This window comes from Nannobrachium achirus (genome assembly GCF_963921795.1).
Source record: "Nannobrachium achirus genome assembly, chromosome: 4".
NCBI lineage: Eukaryota > Metazoa > Chordata > Actinopteri > Myctophiformes > Myctophidae > Nannobrachium > Nannobrachium achirus.
The window spans coordinates 15555911-15583128 of record NC_137813.1 but is presented as its reverse complement, the minus strand read 5'-3'; the positions used below and the strand labels follow the sequence as shown (position 1 = coordinate 15583128).

Below are 27218 nucleotides of genomic sequence, written 5' to 3'. Positions count from 1 at the left end.
CAAAGGCTCAAAGTCCCCCTGGTGCAGGGGTTCCTCATTGGCAGATGAGCCAGTAGGATGCAACAGCAGTGACAAACACAGAAATGTGGGGGGGAGGAATCAATTGGGATAACAACTAAATTGGGGAGAAAAGGGGGTAGCAATAATAGGCTACTACTCTAAATTATTATTAATAACTAGACTACACTCTGTCGAGGTGCCAACTTGCGCCTTGTATGGCTCTTGTAGGGTGAATCATCCTACATGTGCGCCAACAGAACACGCAAGTAGGGTGTCAGCTGGCTGACAGTACTTGTGGACCGTATTGTATGAGGTGCTGTCATAACTGGAAACGCTTTGCCCTCATTGGCTAAAGGCCCTGGCATTGTACTGTCAGTCACTACATACTGTACAAAAGCACCACCGATCACCCTAGTCGTGCGCTCTGCTGGCGCACGTAATTTTATTTCAAACTTTATTTAAGTCTCGGAGAACAGACTGAGGGCTGGACCCTCTTTTTCAGCAGTGCAGAGATTACAACAATAGTACACAAAAAAACAACAATATGCTAAAACAGAAGACAGCGCACGTAAATGACTAGAATACATGTTATACTGTATGAAACTCTATTTAAGTCTCGGAGAACAGACTGAGGGCTGGACCCTCTTTTTCAGCAGTGCAGAGATTACAACAATAGTACACAAAAAAACAACAACAATATGCTAAAACAGAAGACAGCACACGTATATGACTAGAATACATGTTATACTGTATGAAACTCAATTAAAACAGGTACAGATTTAGATTCACCATAGTTGAAATAATAGTAAAATTATCTATGGATACAAGCAAGGCTTTGTATATTTAAGTTACATGTGTTTGAGGCACCACACTTAAAGGCTGACTTTGCAAACTCAGTTGAAGCATAATGAGTCTCAAGCATCAAATATTCCTGTGAGCACGTGTGATAGCCATTCGTTTTTTTCCACTCCAAAAGAGAAAAGCTGGTAATCCCAATTAAACCTATAAATGAATAAAAAGCAGTGCTGATCTCTCCTGGTTGCAAGAGAGGGCCAGCCAACCTTATTAAACAATATACAATGATGGGTGTTATAGCTGTCACCTGTAATAAATCTGAGGGTAGAATGATAAACTGAGTCCAAGGTTTTAAGTGTCGTAGCTGATGTATTTCTATATACTGTATTATATCACCATAGTCCAGAGCAGATAGGAACAGAGACTCAATTAGCCTCTTTCAGGTGGTAGACCATAATATAGGACCTAAAATCAAGCCTTTGGGGATACCTTTGGAGGTATGAATAAATTTGGATTTTACAGCACCAACTTTGACACATTGATGTCTATCGGAGAGATAATTTTCAAACCACCTACATGCAGCAAGATCAAAACCAATATGAGATAATCTTTGTAAGAGTGGTGTGTGATCTACCGTATCAAAAGCCTTCGATAATAAACTAGTAATATACTAGACTGCACGCTGTCGAGGACGAGGTGCCAACTTGCATCTTGTGCACTTGTGGCCATATATGACCTACTTCTGTGCCAGCAGAGCGCCCAAGTACTGCGATGAGTGCTAGGTATGTGGGTATGTGACGACACTTGTTGTTTGGTGGTTGATATCCCCGAGAACGCTGCTCCCTCATTGGCCAAAGGCCATGCCTTTGTACTGTCAGCCATATACATACTGTACAGACGGCACCCTTTGTACAGTCTGCGGGATACAGACAGCACCGATCGCAGTACTTCACTCTCTGCTGGCGCAAGAAATAAAGCAAAAAATCAAACCTTGGTTCGAAGTGAAGCGGTGAATCTGAGTATAAAATTGTCTAGAGCTACAGAATTCTGAATTCTGAATGAATTAATGATTTTATCTGGGGGGCCGGATTGTCATGTGAAGCTTGACCAATCCTCAAACTATGGTCTCATTGGACATTTTTGAAGCGGTGGAAACCGCTTCCAATGAATGGCTTTGTGTGTATCACGCCCATATATGGTCATTTCAGTCCAGAATGAACAGGCTTTTTCAAAAACAGAATGTCCGTTTAATTACCATATATGGTGATCTCAGTCCAGAATGAACAGGGTTTTTCAAAAACAGAATGTCCGTTACCTTATGTCCATATATGGTCACTCCAGGCCAGAATGAACAGGTTTTTCCTGTCCCGTACGTGTAAAATATCAGTCCAGAATGTATAGGCTTTTTCAAAAAGCAAAATGTGTGTCCCATGTCCATATATGGTCATTTCAGTTCAGAATGAATAGGCTTTATATGTCCTGTACATCTAGAATATGTGTGCGGTGTCCCTCCCGGTCAGATGAATGGATACTTTGAGGATTGGTCAAGCTTCACATGATAATTTGGCCTTCAGGGTTTATCTGTCTTATTTAAACACTTTATATTTATTTATGTATTTATTTAATTACAAATTCTTATTGCCAGACCCATGAAATGGGTAGGCCTACATAAGCAAATGTCGGTCTGTCCCTTTTCTATATAAAGGGTATATATGATGATGACATGATGATGACATGCCTACAAAAGGCATGATGTCATAAATGATGATGACAGACAGGGGGTTGGCAGAACCGGGGTCTGGCACAACCAGGTTGACCGACAGACCCTCAGACCCTCTGGGTCGGCCTATAAAAGGCTTTGTGGCAAAGGTTGTCAGGCAAAGGTTTGTATTGTGTGTGACGTCAGGCCAGAGTTCTGGTCGACCATATAACCTGCCAGGTCAAACAATCTCTTTAACTTCAAACATAGACAGGGATAAGGAGAGAAGCCTATAGGTAGAAGCTTGTATTTACATTTATTGCAGAGAAGGTTTTAGGACTTAGATATCATGAGGGAAATAGTCAGCATGCAGGCTGGCCAGTGCGGCAATCAGATCGGGTCCAAGTTCTAAGCGACGAGCACGGCGTTGACCCCACCGGCACGTACAACGGCGACAGTACAACACCTTCAGCGTGGCGCCCTCGCCCAAGGTGTCCGACGTGGTGGTGGAGTCCTACAACGCCACGCTGCCCGTGCACCAGCTGGTGGAGAACACGGACGAGACCTTCTGCATGATGTCATAAATGATGATGACAGACAGGGGGTCTGGCACAACCAGGTTGACCTGGTCTAGTTTTAATGTATGTGTTTTAATCTATTTTATTTTTTAAACCTATTATACCAACTGTCATACCAGCTCTCCAAATACATTCAGAATAGAAGTTTTATCTGTCCACCGCTTCAATTCGAACCGAGGTTTGATTTTTAATCACCGGGACGGACACTACACACATATTCTGGACGTACAGGACAGATAAAACCTGTTCATTCTGGACTGAAATTACCATATATGGACATGGGGGACACACATGGGGGACACATTTACGGACAGATAAATCCTGTTCATTCTGGACTGAAATGACCATATATGGACATGGGGGACACACATTTACGGACAGATAAAACCTGTTCATTCTGGAATGAAATGACCATTATACTGTATGGGCATGGGGACACACAAAGTCACTCCTTAGAAGCGGCTTTCACCGCTTCAAAAAGTAAGCGATCTACAAGCTCGCAACACAACACGTTGTGAGCTTGTAGATCCACCATTTTCACTATTTTAGAAAGATCAGGGAAAGGTTAGTACAAATTAGGCTCAGAGAACCTTACCTGAGCCATATTGTATGGAAACTAGACCAGGTCAACCTGGTTGTGCCAGACCCCCTGTCTGTCATCATCATTTATGACATCATGCCTTTTGTAGGCATGTCATCATCATGTCATCATCATATATACCCTTTATATAGAAAACCCGGACAGACCGACATTTGCTTATGTAGGCCTACCCATTTCATGGGTCTGGCAAAAAGCTGAACTTTACCCCTGTAAAAATAATATAAATATAAATTAGTACAAATCCAGAATCTGTAAAATATGTAAATACTATAGAGCTAAAAGAGACACCACTGACTGTGGTGGTCTGCCGGACGCCTGATTTGGCAATTTAAATATATAATATACTAGGTTTGGGTCGCTACGCTGCCCTCACATCTTGAGTTTGGGTCACTAGTACTACGTAGCCCTCACACCTACTGTATGTTGCACTGCCGATCCAACCAATATGCCCATATATGGAGATCTATGTATCTGTCATTCCTTAAGTCCTCCCTCTGCCCACATATAGAGATACTTGATGTCAACTTTATATGCCCATATATGGGCATGTGATGGGTTAGGTCTGTGTCATATCTAGCGACAGGCCGCCAACTGGCCTCTATATATGGTTATGGTTATGGAGTCATAGTGTCTGGGTGGTATGCCTGTCCTCCTAGCCAATTTTAATATAGAATAGGACAGCTTACATGACATGTCATGCGTGATGTCATGCGTGATGTCACAGTCATACGTACCCATTGTATGTGTGACATCAGATTGATCAGAAGAAAAGTGGAACAGAAGTAGAAGTAGAAAATGGAGAATTAATTCAGTTGAAGACGAGAGAGACAGACAAAAGAGAAAAAAGTGGCATAGACATTGGAAACAATCTGACAGAATATTAACAGACAATAATATCCAGAGGGCTGTGGAAGGATGGGAGCCTTGATGTCGACGCCAGCTGCTCCAACGGTGAAGACTGCAGAGGTGATGAACGCCCCACCCCAGGGCTCTGCCCAATGCCAGGACCACCCACAGCCTGTCAGCACATCTCCGTCAGAATGTCCCATGCACCAAGCGGCACCAGCACCAGAGGGTCCAGCCCATCAGGACAGGGCCTATGAGTTTGTGGGCTGTCCAGCGGGCGCAAAGAGCGACATCAACCCGACAAACATGATGCCTCCTCCTAACCAGGTGCCAGCTCCGGACCAGCCCTTCCCTCTCTCTTTGAACCGGCAGGAGTCCACCGCTCCCCGGTACGGTACCGGCCAGAACTGGGTCTACCCCTCCGAACAGATGTTCTGGAACGCCATGCGCCGGAAGGGCTGGCAGTGGCGTGAAGATGACCTGAGTCCTGAAGACATGGCCAACATCATTAAGATCCACAACCAGAACAACGAGCGGGCCTGGCAGGAGATCCTCAAGTGGGAGGCTCTCCACGCACATGAGTGCCCATCCGGTCCCTCTCTCAAACGATTCGAGGGTAAACCCCAACAGTATTCCCCCAGGGCACGCCTTCGCCACTGGATGGGGTACGAGCTGCCGTTTGACCGCCACGACTGGTTCGTGGACCGCTGCGGGAGGGAGGTGCGCTACGTCATCGACTTCTACGACGCAGAGATCAAGAAGGACGCATACAACTTCGCCGTCCTGGACGTCCGTCCGGCTTTAGACTCCCCGGGGGCAGTCCGGGACCGCATGAAGGTGGCCCAGTGGCGCTGGTTCTCTTCTGAGAATGAGACATAATGTGAGGGCTCTGTAGCAGCCCTTACCTCTAGTGATATAAAGTTTCCCAAACACTGCGTCGGGACCCATTTGTGTGTCGCAGACTGATATCATACCGTACACGAATGAATAAATAGGGGCATTTTCTCACCGAAGATTCAGAAGCATTCCTCGACTCTTACTCTATCTTCAGGATCACCGAAGCTTATAGCTTATTATCATCACATCCAACCATCTCAAGACCTTCAGCTAGTTCTCCCAGCAAGACCTCAGAGCCTTCCATACGATTCAAGAAATCTCAGTTAAGTTCTTACCGGACACCACTGCGGCGGGTCCTAATCCTTGAAACCAGTCCCTTTGGAGAAGTAATTTATACTCTGAATATTTACATATTATATCAAAATGCCTTGTCTTGGTTCAGTCCAGCAGAAAATGGAATGTGTTTTCCAGAGGGAAGTGAAAGAGGAACCGTCCAGCAAACGAGAAGGCCAGCCATTTCAGGTTGTCGCAACTAAAAATGTGAATCCTGTAGCATTGGAATCTCATATTGATGATGCGCTTGCCACAGAGAAACTGGACGGCACCTGCTGTTATGTTGCAGAGCATGAAGGTCGGCCTCACCTCTGGGCACGGCTAGACAGAAAGCGTAGCGTCCTAGGATGCAAGAGGCGCAACGAGTACAAAGAATCTCACCGTGGTTGCGGTGCAGGCTTCACGTGGAACCTTGAAGAGGACTTTAAGACGGTGCCGAATACATGGATTCCCGCTCGCGGGGATGGCGAACATCACAACGGACACCCTGGGCCCGATAAACGTGGACACATCCTAGGTTGGGTTCTGGTAGAGAGAGACGACAAGCTGTACCCCTGGCATTCCTCCGTGGCGAACTACGATGCCGGCGCGGCCATTGTCCTGAGGCCAGGCTCCGAGAACGAAGAAGAGCTGCTGGAAATCGCCATGGTTCCACTGGCCGATCTGCTGGGACAGACACTGGAGCTGATCGGAGCCAAGATCAACGGGAACCCCTATAAAGTGGGGTTCCACCTCCTGGTGGCTCACGGAACGGTGCGCGTGAGAAACCCTCCGCCTCTGGACTTCCAGCAGTTGCATTCCTGGTTCAAGGGCAGCCCAGATGGACGCGTGGAGGGCATTGTGTGGCACTGTCACGATGGCACGATGTTCAAGGTCCATCGTCAACACATGCGTCTGGCATGGCCGGGTGGTCGTTCCACGTACCTCGGCAGCAGGCCTGTGGTCGTTAACGTTGACGGTGAACAGATACCACAGCGAGGCAGCAGCGAGGGCAGAATGGACATGTTGACTGCCTTCTCCAGGCTGAATGGACAGCACTTCAGTCGGCTGCAGGACATCCACATTTGACTTGTAAATACAGTCAGTGAAGTTACACAGGAAAGGGGAGCGCTTCCAAGCCCTCTCTCCACGTTTCCCGTCTAACGTCACTTCACTATCAATAAAGGCATAGAAAGGTCAAAAGGAAATCTTGGAAAAATACAGTGAGATCTTTGGGAGGAATGTCTCGCTTATAGCCCCCGGCCCCCCCGCCAAGCTTCGCTGTGATGGCTATTTAGGCCTACTATACAAATTGCAAGTTGTATAGTCTTGTGTACCCAGACAAATCAGAGACCTCCCCCTACTGAAAGGTCAGATGACATCAAAATCAAAATAATAGCTAGAACTAGAAAGGTGCAATTCTGGGAAACTTTCAAAAGGTTAACAAAAAGCAGGTTCGCTTTGCTGGTAAAAGAAATCTCTGACCTAGACTGTTATAGCAACTATTTATTAGATATTGTGAAATAGTCTATAATAATTGTGATGTCAAGTGAAGCATGTGAAGCATGTCAAGTGAAGCATGACGAATCCTGTCTGATGTCCCTTTATGCCCATATATGGAGATCCCTGATGTCATCAATATTAAGCCCATATTTGGGAAAGTCCATATATGGACTTTCCCAAAGTCCATATATGGACTTATTGTGTCAGTCTCTGTTGTTTCAGCGCAACCTTCTCGCCTACTGGTTATGCAGGATGTCCCGTTTCACAAGTTATCATTATGTCCAAAATGTATTGAGAAAATATTTAGGAAATAGCAGATCTACAAGCTCACAATGTGACTATTTTCAAATATGTGCATGACTGTTGAATGTGGCATGAATCATGAAGACAAAATATTCTTAAAATATTATGTTATCCACTTACAGTAAGTCGTATGTATTTAAAATAGACGATCTACAAGCTCACAGTCACAGCACAGACCTTGTAGGTCTGCTATTTTCGAACATTTGTCATTATCTTTATTTCTTTAATTAAATGTTTTAAGTTTGCCTATAATGACATGCCCAAAACAGGGGACACCACTTCAACTAGCTAAACACAGGATCACTGAAGCTTAATTTAATATTGTATTGTAGCAACTGAACGCATTAACTTGAAGATCGTTCATATTGTTTTTATTTTATTTTTATCCTGTTAACAGTGCAGATATTGGCAACCACTGCAGTGGTGAAGAGACTGACATGACAGTAAAATGGAAAAGATAATGGCAAATATGAATATGACAAAATAAAATAATAATTAAAATTATAAATTATACAAAAAAAGCACAACTCTGGAAATGAAATGAACGATAAACAGTGGTTAACTTGAGATTGTAAAACAAAACTGAGGAAGCGAGGGAAACCAAAAAATGCACTTTGACTATTAAATCGTCCCAAAACTGTTACTTGAGTGTTAAGTGTTAAGCAGATCTACAAGTTCACGGATCTGCTACTTTTGATGCTTTTGTGTGAGGCTGTAGCATGATCAAGTAGGGCTTTAGAATATGAAGATACCGTAGGATAGCATGGTTACAGACCCTGAATCGCTATCCACGCTCCTTTAAATGGTAAATGGTAAATGGTGCATTTATATAGCGCTTTTAATCCAAAGCGCTTTACATAGATTGTGCATTACATTCACCCATTCACACACACATTCATACACCGGTGGCGGAGGAAGCCATGCAAGGCACCAACCTACTCACCGGAGGCAATTAGGGGTTCAGAGTCTTGCCCAAGGACCCTTCGACATTAACTCAGGGGGAGCCCGGATTAGAACTGGGAACCCTTCGGGATTTATACCCTTCGTGCTCTAATACCAGTTTCTCTACCCCTGAGCTATGCCGCCCATTTCGGCGATGGGGTGAAACGAAATGTCAATTCAGGCTGAGTGTCAGGCTAACCGTAGGAGGTTTCTGCCCGACAGTAACGTCATTTCAAATTTTATTAGTTTTGTCCTCCTCGCCAAAAAAAAAAGCTGTGTTCAGACAGCAGGCAAATCTTACTTGTTTCTCAAATACGAACTTGACAGTCTATTGACAGTCTATGAAATCTTTAAAAAACTTTGAAAATGTTTAATGCATAACACAATAATCCTTTCAGATGGTGGTCCGTGGCCGAATATTTGCTGATTTGTGGGTCCTTGACATGTAAGACTAGGTCAGAGAGGCTTATTGTCGGTATGAGCCAGGGTGCAGGAGTCTATCCCCATTTCACACGGTGCTAGATCCCTGGGGGATGTATTGCTGAGGTGGAGTGCAACACCTACCATCAGCTCCCAGTGCTTACCGCTAGACTTGCACCCAAGCCGTGCAATAGGGCATTAACGACTTGTGATGTTTGCAAGTCGACTCAACTCAGTAAAAAGTTGAGTTGGAAGTCGACTTTATCGGTTGATGACGTCATCACATCACACACGACCCCCAATTATTTTCGGGGTCCCCAGATGATTAACTTAATGTGAAACATTGTTTTCTCACTCAACTGTAAACAAACCAACATAAAGTTTAAGTGTATAGACTAGGCTAGGGTATCTTCACATTTCTAAAGTGCCAATTTAAGGACTTTTTAATACTTCTAAAATGACAAATTAAACATTGTCCAAATTGTCAAATATAGAGGCAGAAATTGTGATATATTGGATCTATATGCTCACAATGCCTCGCAACGCGGACTGAGTCTGAAATCAGGCTAAGCATGTAGATCTGCTATTTTCACAATAGAAAGTAAAACAAAAAGAAAAAGAAATCCAACTTCGACTTTCTCTGGTGGGAGTCAACTTGTGTAATGAAGTCGACTGAGTCGACTTTTTCGTTAATGCCCTACCGTGCAACTCATACGCTGGGTTGGCGGTGCCCAGGATCTAACCCATGACATTGTGTTCAAAAGTTGAGTGCTCTACCGACTGAGCTACCAGACACACTTAAGACTGTTCACTTGTTTCAAATAGAAACTCCACAGGAATGTAACAAACACTGATGTTTATAAAGTGCTATTTGCAGTGCACAAGTGGATTTCTGTAGTTAATAACAGCATTTCTCTATTATAAAACCATTTTAGTTGGAGCCCTCCTCTTCCAGTCAACGTCCATAATAAAAGAAGCGCTTGACTAAATGAGAAATAGAAGGTATACTGTTCTTAAACCTGTTCTGGTTGTGACGTGTGTTTTCCTGGCATGGTTTAGCTCCCCTATAAGGCTGTATTCAGAGTTGAAATGAACACACAAGGAACAGTTAATCACTTAACCACTTAAACCAGGGGTGGGCAACTTTGATGATGGAGAGGGACACTATATTTTCACACTCACTCCAGAGGGCCACAATACAGTCAGAACTGCGACGCGTTTTGAGATTGTAGATCTGATATATTTTTTAATTGGAATCCTGGATATTTTTTTGCCCTTTTTTATTGGAATTCTGAAAAAGTTTTTTTTTAATTTAATTTCCAATGCATTTATATGTTTTTACTCTTAAATCTATGAACTTAAATACAAATACATACATACTACTAATATAGACTAAAGTAATTAACACGGGTCATGTTTGCATGTTTGGAATTGTAACAGCTGAAATCAATAACATATCAGTATTCCGTTATTAACCTGTGGGGCGCATTAAGCCCATGTATGACTTAAACCCTATAGTTGCCCGGTGTCCCCCAGGGGTGTATACTTGGTCCCCTCCTTCATCCCTCGACACCATCTCTCTCGCCAAGCTTTTTAAGATAGGGGCAACTATGTCAACTACCAATGCCATGGCATGTTGCTGTAAATGCGACCTGCAGTGGTCTAAAGTAACCAAGTACATTTACTCAAGTGCTTAAGTACAACATTTCTCTGAGGGAAATATTGTACTTTTACTCCACTACAATTATTTGAAGGCTTTAGTTACTAGTTAACTTTTAGATCTTTATTACTAAAAAAGATACATTAACCACTTAAGCTCTATATATTGCGCCTATTTGAAAATAGGCGCGTTGTGAGCTTGTACATCGGCTATTTCCACTATCAATGTTCTTTTTTAATTATAAAGTTGTTAAATATGTCAGTAATGTCTTTGTATATTTAGGTTATGTCATGTGCCATATCTACCATGTGCAACTTCAAAGCCTAAAAGCCAAACAGACATGTAATTGTCAACGAGAAAAACACAATTAAATCGTTAATCGCAATTATTTGAGAGAAAATGTATCGTCATGTAAAATGACATAATCGTGACAGCCCTAAACGGAGTATTTCTACATTGTGTGGTATCGAATAAGAAATGTGAGACCTGCCATTTGAATATACCTGAGGCTCGCTCCCTCCTTGCACCTGCACAGAGCTGGGGCAGAACAGCAGCTTTTGTATTTGGATACAGGCTGTGGCAGTAGTGGGGAGAGCATTTGCTAACTGGTCGACCCAGCTCTGGTCTCAGCCCTTTGGTTTTTGTTTTATTAGTAATGAATAGAGATGCACGATATTGACATTTTGGCCGATATATCCGATGTCCGATAAATGCAGGGTCAAATCGTCCGATACCGATATATTTAATTATTATATTATATTTATATTGATCTCTTTGCTGATTAAATTATAATAAATCAAAGCCATTAACGGTCACATTATTATTGCGTCAATATCAGTGAAAAAGTATCAGAATTATTTTGACATCTGTTCGATACTGATATTGCATTATATATCAGCCGATATCTATATGCTACCGATAATATTGTGCACCACTAAATTAGATTACTAGCAAAATGACTATGATGAATAAATGCAATTGGGTTTTTTATCTGTTTGTGTGTTGCCATCATTTATAAAAGTGTGTGGCGCTCTGTCAGTCCTAAACTAAATAGATAAATCATGTAGACATGAGTGGTGTTTGGAAGAACGTTGTTTGATGCATCAGGCATAATTGTTTACATTGTATTACTTAAATTAAAATGTTACAGTGTTTTTCTTCTCTCATATCAAAATGTTGCCCCCCAAGTTTGCAGAGGCTAAAAACCCACCTATGGATACAGGTGAGATCCAACTCTGAATCCAGCCCTCCAAAGACGAGGTAAACCAAGGTAAAACCAAATCAACCAAACATACTGAATGAGTACAGTGAGTGTCATTCTAAAACAAATGAGGCATTTCTATCTTGATAGGAGCGCTCTCTTCCTAAACGACAAAGCCTACAGGGTCAAAATGATCACTAAGTCAGTGCAGTACTATGATGAGTGGTTCTCAAAGGCCAGGGGACCCCCAGGGAGTCCTTGAGGGTTGGGGGTGAGGGTCCCGGGGATCCGCAGCAAAATGTGTTTATATAGCATCAAAATCAGTTTAGCCACTTTAAACCAATACACATCGGAAATGTGAAAGTAGCCAAACTACAAGCGCACAACCGCCTATTTCCAAAACATCTTAAACATCTTTTGTTAATTGGGGGGCCTTGACATGAAAGAATGTGAGAACCACTGCTGTAATGAATGAGTTCTAATCAGTTTTTTTGTTTTTGTTGTAATACTTTAGTGCTGAGAACTGTACCCTGTTATCCTAACATGGCATTTGCGTGAGTGCCAACAAGACAGTCTAAACACACAGGACATCAAAACGAACAACTGCTACTTAATGATTTGACCAGTGCTATTAAAGTCCTATCATTTATAACATCTTTGGAAAAATGTAAAGTGCACTATGGAGTCTGCTCTTTGAAGGGAAACGTTGCCGATCCTGAACAGAAACCCCATTGTTTCGATGAGAGGAAATCCTCTTATAATATGGGGAAACAAACCTACGTACCTGTATTATATCATTTGTGTATTTCTCTGTGAAATGCGCTTGGGGTCATCGCCATGCTGGCTTGTGGTGGACATTTTTGTCAAAATTCCATTTTTGCCACAGACAAAAATTTGTGGACAATAATATTACCAGAAACACATAAAGAGCTAGCCCTGAATGACCATAACAGGTCTGTAACTTTGAGACAGTACAAATGTACATTCTCAGAGGAATACACATAAGACATACTGTACGGTAGGGTATTTCTGCCCACATTTGTATACAGTATATCGTATAACCGTCGTCGGGTGGAAACCTCCTATGTCCAAAACGGTTACCTTTCACGATTCAAATTCAAAAGTAGCAATTAATAAAGTAGCAGAACCGCAAGCTCGAAAAAGTTAGAATATGGAGATAAGAGGTTTCTGCCCGACAGCAACGGTGCACTGTGCATGATGTCAGCACCCGTTGTCAGTGTACTCGGAGGCCAGTCTACTACTGTGACGTCGTATTGATGACACGATAGCCACCAACCTGGAGAGTTAGATATCTCCATATCGGCAAAAGGTCCCTTTAATGCCCCTTTAAAAGGGATGTGCAAAACATTCTACACGTCCGTCAAGCTGATGGTCCATTCCTCGAAAGAGAGGCTGGTAGTGGTCATAGCATCTTTTGAAAAACGGAATAAATAAACATATTAATTGGAGGGCCTTGACATGAAAAGGTTTGAGGACCACAGCTGGTCATAGATCCCCAGGGGTCCTCGAGGGGGATCCACGGTGTCCTGTAGCTCAGTGGTTCTCCAAGTGGATTCCAGGGATTCTACGTGGGTTCCTTTAGAGGGGTCTAAATTGACCCTTACAGGTCTGTAACTCATACAGTTTACAAATGGAACCGAATGGATTTGGTTCCATGTGTATGCGGTCAAAGTTAAGGGGAGACCTTGACTTATAAAAGTTTGAGAAACGCCGCAGGTGTAGACCATATTCACCGTTTTGCATTGGAAAAAAACTGGATGGCAACAGGGTGGCATTTCATTAACTTAATGGCAAGACGGCCACTGTGTGAATATGGTCTATAGTACTGTATATAAAGTTAGGAACCAAATGAGCCCCTCTCACAGGTCTCTAACTCTTAAGAGTTCCAGGGGGGTTATCAGTGGCCCAGCGATGCGTAATCCAGACTGGCGGGGGTCCCTATAGGTTGTAGGAGCGGCGGGGGTCATAGCGGGCGAGGCTGGTGGAGGCCGGCGGTCTCGGGGCTGAGGGCGGGGCAGTGCGTGGCCTTGGTGGGGCTCCAGTTCCCCAGGGAGGCCTGCAGGGCCTTGCGGTGGGCCAACCGGTGGGTGATGGAGAAGCCCGCGTTGCCCTCCAGCTGGGACAGCACCACCAGCACCTGCCTGGAGGCACAACACACACGCACACACACACACACACACGCACACGCACACACACACGCACGCACATGCGCACACACACACACACACACGCACACACGCACACACAGAGTTATATGAGGGTAACCGCTACTGTCGGCCCCTGGGAGCCTTTTGTCATATATAGCGTCGCTGTCGTGTGGAAACCTTTTATGTCCAACACCGTTCGTTTTGTATTTATCATTTTAAAAATGATCTAAAATAGTTGAAAATAGACGATCTACAAGCACACAACGCCTCGCGCCGCGTCATATAATGCAATGAGATTCAATCAGAATCAGGACTTTTCTGTGTGGATGTAGGAGCTGTCAAGGCCAGAAAGTAGTTTTTGACACTCAGTAGGCGTTCCCTCATAACTTCCGGGTATGATGATGATGTCACGCGCATACCCTCTATTGCAGGGGTCTTCAACAGGGTGTCCGGGACCCCTAAGGGATCCTCAGAGTTACTACAAGGGGTCCTCCAAATCTTTCAATACTTTTTATATTAACAACTTGACACCCTAGTGTCCATATTCTGAGAAATTTAGCCAAAAATAGCTGATCTACAAGCGTTGCGAGGCGTTGTGAGCTTGTAGATCGGCTATTTTCGACATAGAGGTTTGGTGTAGAGGGGAAAAAGAGCAGACTAAGTACAGAGTAAAAGGTCAATTTTATTAGGACTAATAATAATGGCTCAAGTGGTTAAATATCTGAAAACACAAATTGACATGAATCCAAAATACACTGATGATTGTGCTGTCAAACGATGAAACTAGATGGAATCTATGAAAAGGTTGTGGGGGTCCCTGCTTCATCTCCCTCTCAACTAAGGGATCCTTGGACTGAAAATGTTGAAGACCCCTGCTCTATTGTCCATGGACTCAGCTCAGACCGAAACATAAATGTGGCAACACATGGTGGTTGCCACGGTTGCACCTGTGAATAGGGCTGTCACGACTCAGGATTCAGAAATGTAACACGACGATTACACAGCTATTAGACACTCGCGTCATAGCGGCGACGGGCCTACCTGTGTAGAGGAGGAATGCTGTCGATGGTCTTGAGGCTGCAGCGGGTGGACACCACGTTGAAGCTGTCGCTGCAGTCACACGACACGTGCAGGTGGTGCCTGGGGTGGCGGTTCTCCACCATGACGATGAGACCCGCCCAGCCATGGGTCAGGTAGTAGCAGGTCATCCCCTCCCGGCCCTGCAGAGGGCAGCAGAGTAGCGCGTTTCGAGTCAAGTGATGAAGATAAAAATAATATTGTTTTAAAAATCTTTCTCAACTGAAGTGGATGGTTGCGTCCTGTTGTCAGCAGGACGACAGCAGTTGTTAATTATCGTTATAGAAAAAATATAAACTTTATCCTTTGGCTAGTAGCATTTGTCCCCCAGTTGTAGTGAAACCAGACCACAGGATATAATGTCTAATGAAGAGCAGGGAGACCAAATAGCACCCTAATTGTGTAAGTTAACATACTCTACCATACATAATTACATTTTATTTGCTAAAAGAAATAAGAAAAGAAGTTACATGATGTAGCTTTAAAGGTAGGGTAAGTGATTTTCTTTGGCTAAAGCTTGTAGATCTGCTATTTTTTATAAATTGTATACATTTGAAAACTTGTGAAATGGGACATTCTGCCTAATGAGTACTTTCTACTTTTGGTACTTTAACACATTTTGACACTAAAACTTTTGTACTTTTACTTTTAGAAATGTTTAGATTTCTTGACTTTTACTTGTAACAGAGTACTTCTACAATAGTCCACTTGCCAGAATCTGAACCCTGGCATCTTGAGTACAGTAAGGTTTTATGTTAGAAATGTTGAGTATGGGTCCCCAGCATGTAGAAACTACCGGATGCTAACTTGCATATGTTGAGCAATTTTGATAATTTGCATAATTCGATTTATTTAGCATAATCCCCCATAATAATGGATAATATGTCAAAAACTGATTGGCCGATTTGAACATTATTAGAGTGGTTTTGGGGGTTATTGAGGATGCTGAATCCATTTTTGACATTTTCTAAATGCAAAATGGCCGTTTTAAACCGGAAATGGCCATATACCAACTGGAAAATCAACAAAAAAGTATCAAAATCACCCACTTTAAGTTGGTATAAGGCCATTTCCGGTTTAAAACGGCCATTTTGAATTTAGAAAATGGATTCAGCATCCTCAATAACCCCCAAAACCACTCTAATATTGTTCAAATCGGCCAATCAGTTTTTGACATATTATCCATTATTACGCGCGTGCTTCTCACCTCGTGCCTCTCCCCCTTGGTCTCTGTCAGCTGGATGATGGCGTCAGCGATGGTGGTGGTGGAGGCCGTCAACTGCTCCTCCATCACCAGGCGAGAGCTGTAGACAGCCAGCGTGTAGCCTGGCGGCTCCACTTTGCTCCCGCCTGCTGCACAAATACACAGCAGTACTCAAATGTTTCACTTAAGTAAGCGAGTATCAATAAATACTGTGATCTAGAAATACTCCGTTAGGGCGGATTCTGCCACTGCATTTCAATGGGAATGGAGCGGTTTGCTGTCCTCCATTTGTGTATTGTTCATGTATTGTAAAGCCACATTTTGGAGCTTAGCTCCTTCCAGCAGCACTGCTCAAAAAAGGGGATAAAAATAAAAGGGGGATAATTGTGTAAATAGTAGATTTATTACAAATGAGTGAGCAGCCCCCACTGGAAGAACCGAGAGCTTTCATCCTACTCCTCCCGCCCAACACTCCCTGCTGACAGGTGCCACCCCAGCCCATCGCAATTATTTTGTCATAATCGCCATACTCGTTTCCATGTTGAACATTTTCATATATTTTCGACGCGATACAACGCATTGTGAGCTTGTAGATAGGCCATTCAAGTATAAAGTTGTCAAATATGTGACTTGTCAGTCATTTCTTTGCATATTTAGGTTATGTGTCATATCTGCCACGTGCAACTTCAAAACCTAAAAGCCAAACAGAAATGTAATTGTCAACAACAAAAATGAAGTGTCAGCGTCAGTTTATGCAGGACATGGGAGTCAAGTCGCTGCAAGCTGTAGTCAGATGTCAGTCAGCTCTGTTCTCATACCTCATTATCATAACTGCTGGTCATTACGTCACATGACTGCCATACTCCAATCAAAGCTCAATCAGTAGGGAAGGCTCCTTTAAATATGGCTTGCTTTCTCTTCCTATGCTTGGTTTCCGAAGCTTCGGAATCATTCGCTCCTAGCTGCCTCCTCCACGCCAGCCTCCACCTTTGCACAATCAGTCTGGCTAAGCTCAAATACTTGTGATTGTCTGATTAAGTTACATGTCAATGTTGTTAAGTTCAAATACTGTGATTTTGACTAAGTTACATGTCAATGTTATGCTCAGATACTGTGATTTGACTAAGTTACATGTAGATAGATACCTTTATGTCAATGTATTGCTATTATTCTGCTACTGTATCCCTATGGGGGGTATTGCTTGCGTTCCCTGATTTTGCTTATCATGCTCAGAAAAGCTTGCACAAAATTTCAGGGAGCATCTCCTATCGCGGAGCCCTTTAAACGCCAAGATTAACTGTATTCCATGTATGCAATAAATGGTTAAATCTGCTTATTGTGTATTCCATTTTGCAATAAATGGTAAATGACTTGATTTGAATGTTTCTGACTAAAACACAATTCAATCGTTAATTGCAATTATTTGAGTGACAATTAATCGTCATGTAAAATATCATAATCGTGACAGCCCTATAATTGTTCCTTACCTGTGCCGTCGACCTCAGCGGTGGTGGTGGTGCTGCTGCTGCTGCTGCTGCTGTGCCAGTGGTTGAAGGCGCAGCAGAGCACGGCGTACTCCCCCGGCTCCAGCATGACGTCGCAGCCCACGAAGCGCCGCACCGAGCGCCTGCTGTGGGCCATGAGGCGGCCCAGCGTCACGGCGCCGCACCGGTCGTAGCCCGCCCGGAACACCAGCACGCACAGGTCCAGCAGGTGGGACTCTGCCGTGTCCCAGCGCCTGGGAGGGAAGGAAGGAAGGAAGGACACGATGCAGTGGTGGGAAGGGTTAGGGTTAGGGTTGACTTGGTATCAATACTGCAATGAAAACTCTGCTACATATAGAGGTCTGTCATTCTGCCTGGGCCACAGGGTAGTGGTCCAGGCACCTAGGCCCTTGCAGCATCGCAGGTTCGAGTCCCGATCCTGACGACCTTTGCTGCGTGTCACCCCCCCATCTGTCAGCGTACGGTAAACATATCAATAAAGACAGAAAAAGCCCCAAAAAGTATCTTTAAAAAAAAAGTCATCATTCAAAATGTACTTGAGTAAAAGTACCAAAGTATCGTCAACAAAATATAAGTACCAAAAGTAAAAGTACTCATTGTCCATTTAACATCTTCAAAATGTATGAAAGATCTTTTGAAAATAGACGATTATAATAAATGTACTCCCACTGATAAAGTGGGGGTCAATTTATTATAATCAAATTATTGTCTAAGGCAGGGGTTTTCAATCTTTTTGGACTCAGGGCACCCCTGTAAATAACATTTTCTTCCATGGCACCCCTGAGTTACACTGTTAATTTTTAGAATCTTACATCCTATTGGAGAAACATCCGTTTCCATCAGAACTGACTGAAAATAACGTTATACTTGACATTTAACCACTTGAACTCCAGCATGCCTATTCCGGGGGGAAGGTTCACCAAAAATAGCCGATCAACAAGCTCACAACGTGTCACATTGTGACGCGTTGTGAGCTTGTAGATCTGCTATTTTTGGTGAAGAGAGTTGTCGTAGATGGAAAAAGAACTCGTCAAGTACAGTGCAAATCAGGTCTGTTTTACAAAGCATAGTGAAGTGATATTGATGAATTCCAAATGGCCTATTATCAAATTATCTCGCGGCACCCTTGGACTGGCATCACGGCACCCCAGGGTGCCCCGTCACCCACTTTGAAAACCCCTGGTCTAAGGAATGCGACAAGTCTCCATGGGGGGAGTAGTCTGGCATCACCAGACTGTTGACTCTCACAATTTGCACATGCTCCCGTCTTGCAGTCTGGGAGACAGAAGTTCTGATCATGAGTATCTGGCATGAGAATCGATAAAGCAGATGTTGAAGCCTCCTACCGACTTCAGTTTCACTTTTACAGTCGCACACATTTATCTTAATATAAATAAAAATCATCTAAGCATATTTAGCTTGCTGCTTAGCAGAAATTATAGTTTAAAATATGTTTTCGTGAACGGAAATGCCGGCTTTTGTTACTCGGATTTCAGGAGGTGTAGTTCCGACTCTAAATAACATTTGGAGATTGTGGAATAGTTGTCTGGCTACACGAGACTATGGATTGACTAATCGATAGGAAAAAAGGATTTTTGGGTTTGAACTATTCCTTTAAGGCAGGGGTCTTCAATAGGGGGTCCGGGACCCCTAGGGGGTCCTCAGAGTCACTACAGTACTCCACTAGTGTCCATATTCGGAAAACTTTAGCCACAAATAGCAGATCTACAAGCTCACAACGGCTCGCGCTGTGAGGCGTTGTGAGCCTGTAGATCACTCGGACAGAGTGAAAGGTCACGTTTTTTAAGTAATGACGGTTCAAGTGGTTAAATATCTGAAAACACAAATTGACATGAATCCAAAATACACTGATGATTGGAATCTCTGAAAAGGTTGTAGGAGTCCCCGCTTCATCTCTCTCTCAACTAAGGGGTCCTTGGCCTGAAAACGGGAATTGTCAAGTGGCTTGCCTTCAAGTCACCTTGTTTGACTAGTGACCTATATACCAAAGCAGTAAAGACAAAAAGCAAAGAAAGAGCGTTCAGAATGCGGTCGCTCTCATTAGCATTCTGGTCCCACAGGCTAGACCGGAGCTGTATACCTGCTGCCTTCCTGGAACAGAGCCAGCTCCACCGTGGTCCTCTCCAGCACGGTGAGGGTCACCACCGTCACTGGGACGTTGGCTCCTCTGGGGAACAGGCCCGGGACTCGAACCTCCTGCCAGTCACAGTGGATCTTACAGATGTCCACCGAGTCAAAGTACCTGGGAGAGTCAAAAGAGAGAGAGAGAGAGAAAAAAAAAACACAATTATTACTGTACATTATTATTATGTCTAAGCGCAATTATTTGACACAATAAAGAGCAAGAGCTTTTAAACAAGTGAAGTGTCAGCTGTGTTCGATTGCAGGCCTACATGTAATCCCATTTCTGCACAATCATGTACATATTTTAATGCACCGCTAACCCAGTGGTTTTCAACCTTTTCAGACCGTGACCCCCCCAGAATAATCGTATTTGAACTGGGGAACCCCACCCTGTTAAGCACTTGGTTGTAAGAGTTAAGACATTCGATTTTCAGTTCCACAGATGAATATTGTGAAAATAGCAGATCTACAAGCTCACAGCTTTGCAAGGCGTTGTGAGCTTGTAGATCGGCTATTTTCCTTTTTTTCCCCCCTCTTTCTTATATTATTTGACAATTTGTGTGTTTATAGTTTATTAGCCTCGGAAACCCAGGCTTATTTGCAATTGGAAGAAAAATAAGCCTGGGCAAGCCCCCCCTATAACTGTGTAGGCTCATGACATTTTAATTGTATAAAATAAATTATTTACATCAGTATTGTTCATGTGAACTGTTTTGTTTAGGCTTATCCATTATAATGATAAAATCACTATGATTTATCACTCGTTTTTCACCGCAGATCACTTCCTCATCTACTCAAAGCGGACAGCAGCAGCAGGAGTCATGTCCCTCCGCGTCATTTAGAGACGTCGGAGGACCCGGTGAGATCCACCGGCATACGAATAATGTCCTTGTTAGCTCAGAGTGATAGTTTATAGTGTTTATTATAGTCACAGGTTGAGAACCAGCCAAACACCTTCCTTCCTAGATCCTTCACATCTTGGAAAAACTTAGCAGAGATATCAAAAATAGTTTTCGGCTTAACACTTTTTTTAATGACAACGTCATTTTGTCCAGTCTGTATGGTTAACACAATATCACGTATTCAATTGGAATGATTGTATTTTGTCTCCCTGCTCTTCTATTGAGACATTTAGATGGTGTCAAAAGGTCAAGATTCAATTCATCCCCTGAGCAAGCAGGCCAACAGCTCTATTAGCTCAATGGTAAAGATTTCTGGACTTGGGTGGGAACTGGGCTAAAAAAAACGGGTAGAAGAGGAACGTTAGTGCTGTTTTAACCACATCAACTCTATTGAATGTCCAGACTTAGTTCCTTTTTCCCTCTACACCAAATCTCTTCAGCAAAAAATGCTGATCTACAAGCGTCGCACGAACGCTTGCCCCAGATGATAGGGGTGCTATTAATACTAATATAGAACCCAGGTGCAGACACAGTCATGGAGACAGGAATAGAGTGCAGAAGTGATGGCAATATTAGTATTAGTGTTAAAAACCTCTAAACCACAAGGATGTTTTCACAGTCATCAAACATGGAGAGATAAAGGAAGACCAACATTGCTTCTCAAGGTGTGACGATCAGAAAGTTGTGAAAGAAGGAGAAGGTCGTCACACTGTCTTGATGATCCCAAAAATAATGTATTACCGGAACGGTCAAACAGCACAACGTTGTTTGACTGCTCTGGTATTAAATACATTTTTGGGAGCATCAAGACCTTCTCTATTTTGTTTGAGCACCCGACACCATCGGCATGTTTGGATGTGCGTGCACCCCTTGACCGCTAAAGATCAGAGAATGACTCCTTCGTATCATTGTTTCATCAAGCAGCACAACTTACAAATATGCAGTTAATTTCTGAAGTACGCATGTTTTGCATAGTTTGGGTAGTTTAGTGACCCCCCATTTATTTAGAGACAGATTTAACCCATTCAATCTGGGAAAGCATCTGTGTCATTTTACATTGTTTTGCTGTATCGTCTCTGTTGGGTGGTACTGTATGTTCAAAACTGTTACTTTTCAGGATTCAAATTCAAACGCAGGAAAAGTAGCAGAACGACAAGCTCAACACGCGTCACTTCGCTTCGGGCTTGTGGAATGCTTTTGATGCTTTTGTGTGACGCTGTAGTATGAAGGGCATTGATTTACGAAGAAACACAAAAGGTTAGAATATGGAGGTAAAGGTTTCTTCCCGACTGCAACGATATATAAGCTTAGTTTTCCAAAAAACTGTTTCTAAAATTGTCCTCAGGTCTCAATGGGTGAAACAAAAGAAAATCTACTCAACATTTAATTAAAATGTGTTTTTCCTGTCAAAATAAAACAAAAAGCAGCTTAAGGAATGAAAGGCAGGCCGACTGGGAAACAGAAGTTCCCCAGTTTGTCTCCCTTCTCCTGGAAATGATATAAATATTCCTGGTGGTGGGAAGTTGGGAACACAACGTCCAGAGTGACTATCCTCTGTATCCATTTGGGTTCTCACTCCGTGGCCACCCTTGAAAGCTTGTGTGTGTGGAAAGGTGACCTTGTTTTCCTCCCTGCCGCGGCTGTCATGCCATGGTGAATGCTTAAAATTAGCCAAGGGGTCGGTTGTGGGTGAATTACTTTTAGTCATGGCTCGATACTGTTTGGGGATTGGGGCGTTTTAATTAAAGGTAGCATAAATGTAATTTTTTGGGGTTTAACAAGAGGACAGAGCAGGAGATCAGCCGGAGAATCGGAGCAGCGGGAGCGGGAATGCAGTTGCTGTGCGGCACCATTGTGAAGAAAAGAGAGCTGAGCCAGAAGGTTTGTTCTCGATATACCAAGCAATGTTCCTCAATCAGGCTAAATGAGTTTCCTCAGAGGGGTGGCTGGCTGGCCTCTCCCCTAGACATAGGGTGAGAAGTTCAGTCACCTGCGAGAGAAGCCACTAGCCACTAGCCAGTAGAGCCACCAGCTTATAGTGGTTAAGGCATCAAGTACGGATGCCTCCCAAGCGTCTCCCTAGGGAGGTCACTTTGCGACCCACTGGGAGGAAACCCTGTGGCAGACCAAGGACCAGATGGTGGGATCTACGGTACATCTCCACACTGGCCTGGGAACGCCTCGGGATTCCCCAGGAGGAAGTGGTTAATGTTGCTCAGGAAAGGGAAGTCCGCATACATGCCACCCAAGAACCATTTGGATGTTATTCTAGAATTTCGCCCCTCTGACAAAAAACAAGTGTCTATGATTTATTCTTACATAGGAGACCTGAAACAGGTAACTTGGGATAAGGCGAAGACTGCCTGGGAGAGAGATCTGGGTGAAGAGTTTTCAGAGGAGATGTGGGAGAGCAGTCTACAACGCATTCACTCGTCTTCCATGTGCATACGCCATGGTCTGATTCAATTTAAAATACTACACAGACTCCACTATTCAGGGGAAAACCTGGCCAGATTATTCAACATTCCGGACCCTGGCTGCCCGAGATGTAGCCAGACCCCAGCCTCATTAGGCCACTTGTTCTGGACATGCCCTAAGCTGGAGAACTACTGGAGAGAAATATTCGATATGCTCTCACGTATATGTGGAACAGAAATAACTCCTTCTTTCCACACAGCCATTTTTGGCATAATTCCCCCCGATTGCTCAGTCACACCTCCTCAATCGAATGCGGTGGCATTTGCCTCCTTGCTGGCTCGCAGATTAATTCTTCTTAATTGGAAATCCAAAAAGCCGCCCTCTTTCTCACAATGGTATGAAGGAGGTCCTCTCCTTCATACCATTAGAGAAACTCAGGTATAAAGTCAAGGGAGCCAGCAAGAACTTTGTCCTAGCTTGGACCCCTCTTATTGCCTTTGCTGAGGAACATCCCTTTAACTAAGCATCAGATTGTACTGTGCTTATCTACTCTGTCTTTTTGAAGCCACTGTTGTATGAAGGTGGCGGGAGTTGTCCCTGTCCAAGAGTGTAATATCCTGTCCTGCTGCTTACGTTTTTATGTTTTGTTTGTATATTGTCTGTTTTCTGTGTTTTCTTTTTAGCCTAGGGGGGGTGGGGCGGGTGGGTGGAAGGGGTTGTTTGTATGTGATGTTGTTGAAAAATTTGAAAATTGAAAAATAAAGTCATAAAAAAAAAAAAAAAAGGAAAGGGAAGTCCGGAGCTCTCTTCTGAAACAGTTGCCCCTGCGACCCGACTCCAGATAAGCGGTTGAAGTTGGATGGATGGACAGGGGCTCTATATCGCCGCTGTCGGGCACAAATCTCCTATGTCAGTTTTTTGTTTAATTTTCTCTAAGAAATGCTTGCTATTGAACACCCTTTATGGCTGTGTGTGGGTTTAACAAATAACGAACCAATGGAAACTAAGTATTAAAAAACTCTTCTGACTAAACCTCCTAGTCCTAACTCCATTTAATATCCTCAAACTGTTGGTCAAACCACCTAACTCCAACTCAGGTTTTCTTTCCGTATGACTTTGTCATTCTAATCAATGATGCACATAATAAGAACTATCTCCGCATTCACTGGTCAAAAAACTCCTAACAACACTGGAGCTGGATTTGGTCAAAGTGATGATAATATAATGATGACACAAGTATCTGACGATGTATAACTTTGATGAGGCAGTATTATGTTGTTTTAAAAAACATGCTTTTGAGTCAGACTCGGCGGGGACTTCTGTCCTTTCAACGATGGCCATCTAGTAACAACCCTTGCTAACTGACATACCTTATGAAGTCCGAGAAATCCATCCAGAACAGGCCGTCCTCTCCTCTCTGGGCACACAGCTCCCTCTTCAGGTGGGGAGGCCAGTGTGTCCAGCTGTCTGACCAGGGTCCCGTCCAGGAGAACCGGCCCCACGGGTTCCTCAGCTGTAACAACCTGAAAGAAATGATAGCCTGAGTGCCTCCCACATTTTCATGTATAGTACTATTAAAGTACAAGAAGAAGAAAAAAGCTCTTTGGGCGTTTGCCTCCTACTAATTTGCAAATGCTCCTGTCATACTGTACAGTCTGGGGCAACCGAAGACTGATGAGGAGTATGGGATAATAAAGCGGAAGTAAAGCCTCCTCTCCACTTACGTTTAATTTTGACCATCGTGCAAATTTATCCTAATATAAATAAAGACCATCTAAGCATGTTTAGCTTGCTGCTTAGCAGAAATTAACAGCTTCCATTACTCGGATTTCAGGAGGTGTTGTTCCAGACTCTATATAGCATTCGGAGATTGTGGAATAGTTGTCTGGCTACGTGAGACTAGGCCCCTACCTACTTGAAAGCATACCCCCGTAATCCCTTCCCTCACCCCCCTCTTTCCAGCATTTCCTATTTGACCACCATGCAGAAATGAAGTGAAGGAAAAAAATAATATATTTTTTTTACATTCTCAAACCTCAAGGGCTCAAGTTCAAAGTGACAGGACAAACGTTTCAGTCACAGTCACAGCAGGACGTACGCCATATGAACGAATCACAGGCAGACATGTCTCTCTTATAGGGCTCTACTGTAGCTCATTGGTTCTCAAAGTGGGGTCCTTGAGGGAGTTCCAGGGGGTCCCCAGCTAAATTAGAAATGTGTACCATATTTTATACTTTGGCTATCCAAAATAGCAGAAACAAGCTCATGTAGATCTGCTATTTTTGAAAAATATTGAAAACTATATCTTAAAACATGTCTGTCCCTGGCACAAACATATTTTGAGATGGGCATCTGCACTCTGCAGTCCTTGACTTGAAAACGTTTGAGAACCACTGTAGGCCAACACAGGTGCTGAGGATCAGGGTCATCACGGAAACCAATCAAGATCACCCTGGACTACATGAAAGCCCCCCCCCCCCCCCCCCCCCTGCCATACATCCATCCATACTCCCCCGACACAGACTAAAGCATTATTCAACCTGTTCTGTTGTAATGCTCAGCATGTTTCTTCACTATACTGTCCAAGCCTAACACAAACAAACTTTACAATATTACCCGCATTGCTTCCAAGATCATTGAACTTCCCACACCCACACTTGCTGATCTGAACAATAAGGCCATCACACGCACTCTCAATAATAAATGACACTGATCATCCTCTGTATCGCTCCTTCGACCTCATGCCATCTCGGCGAAGATACAGAACCTTGAGGTGGCACAAGGTTCGGTTTAGCAGGTGTTTTGTCCCCTCAGCCATCGCTGCACTAAACAAACTGCCACGCCCCCGTCGCTACGATGGTTTTCTGTGCATAGTGGGGACCTGATGATCTGTCTTTGTGATATGTTGTGTTATGTTATATGTTTATGTGTTGTTTTCTTGTTTGAACAGACTTGTGAAGACAAATTTCCCTTTGGGGGCAATAAAAGATTATTATTATTAAAGCAGTTCCCGCTAGAGCTTAGAAATTCAGCCCGAGCCCGACGGGACCCGACGGGTCGGCGCGGTGCGGGCTGGGCCGGGCTCAAATTTCCATGTATATGACGGGCTATGGGTCGGGTCGGGCTTTTATAATCCGGTAGGCAAGCGCAGCGCAGTATCATGATGTCTCTGTGACTGTGTAAACTGCGCGCTCATGACTCTATGGCTGCACCGCTGCGCTGTTGCGCAACTTGACAGTTGAGCGTGAGTGTGTGACTGCTGTGTGTGTGTGTGTGTGTGTGTGTGTGTGTGTGTGTGTGTGTGTGTGTGTGTGTGTGTGTGTGTGTGTGTGTGTGTGTGTGGCTGGCTGCTGTGGCGTGTGCATGCATGCGCTGCCAGCGCTGGTCGAGCAGAGCAGAGCGGAGGACATCGTTGAAACAGTCCACAGACACTTTTTGTATCCTAATAATCATAATAGACGTTGTGTGAACGTTGTAGCTATAATAGCCTGTGCGCCTGCTGCCTGATTTAGCGGCGGCCGTCAGCTGTGTTCTCCAGCAAGGCTTTTTGATTGATTGAAGAATTAGGCTCCGATGTTTATTTGTTCCATAATTAGCACAGTACTTGCTACAATGTGTTATATATAGGTCTATATAAAGACAGTTGGAAAAGGACTCTGTTCTTAACAAATCACCATATGAGAAAAAAAGGCTGCTGCAGCAATTAAGCTTGTTTATAATGTCGGGCTGCGGGCTGTGTCGGTCTCCAATTGTCAATTATGTATCGGGCTTTGGGCCGAGCTCGGGCTGCCGTTCTGTGGGGTGGGTTGGGCCGGGCTCACTTTTTTTAGGCCCGATCTAAGCTCTAGTTCCCGCTCACCTGTGGCTGTCCATGTCTCTCACGTCTAGAACAGAGTAGGCGTGGCGCGGACGCAGGCCCAGAGACTCATACTCCCCGTCGTCCACCTTCATGTTCCCGCCTCCACATGACGCCCCCATCAGGAAGCTAGAGCAGCAGGAGAGGGTTATAGGAGTCTTTTAGTGATCTACAAGCACACACCTACAAGGTTACAGGAGTCTTTTAGTGATCTACAAGCACACACCTACAAGGTTAGAGGAGTCT

The 27218-nt window shown here is 43.8% G+C and overlaps 3 protein-coding genes across 3 annotated transcripts in view; 2 read left to right on the top strand and 1 right to left on the bottom strand.

Moving 5' to 3' along the window:
- Nucleotides 1–4588: 4588 nt before the first annotated feature.
- Nucleotides 4589–5398, top strand: LOC308282680 (holocytochrome c-type synthase-like; the record flags this gene model as incomplete). Its single annotated transcript, XM_080723070.1, has 1 exon — nucleotides 4589–5398. The coding sequence occupies one exon, from the start codon at nucleotides 4589–4591 to the stop codon at nucleotides 5396–5398; it is 810 nt and encodes a 269-aa protein (XP_080579196.1).
- A 381-nt stretch (nucleotides 5399–5779) lies between these two features.
- On the top strand, nucleotides 5780–6757 carry LOC308282679 (RNA ligase 1-like; the record flags this gene model as incomplete). Its single annotated transcript, XM_080723069.1, has 1 exon — nucleotides 5780–6757. One exon carries the CDS (start codon nucleotides 5780–5782, stop codon nucleotides 6755–6757), a length of 978 nt encoding a protein of 325 aa, XP_080579195.1.
- Nucleotides 6758–13681: 6924 nt separating this feature from the next.
- The window catches only part of LOC308282678 (calpain-15-like), a gene marked incomplete at both ends in the record, with an annotated part of 35438 nt that continues 21901 nt past the window's right edge, over nucleotides 13682–27218 (bottom strand). Inside the window, 7 exons of the mRNA XM_080723068.1 lie at nucleotides 13682–13859; nucleotides 14907–15085; nucleotides 16150–16295; nucleotides 17634–17884; nucleotides 19753–19914; nucleotides 24487–24639; nucleotides 26976–27101. Of these exons, the coding sequence (XP_080579194.1) occupies nucleotides 13682–13859; nucleotides 14907–15085; nucleotides 16150–16295; nucleotides 17634–17884; nucleotides 19753–19914; nucleotides 24487–24639; nucleotides 26976–27101 (1195 nt within the window). The remainder of the gene's footprint in view (nucleotides 13860–14906; nucleotides 15086–16149; nucleotides 16296–17633; nucleotides 17885–19752; nucleotides 19915–24486; nucleotides 24640–26975; nucleotides 27102–27218) is intronic.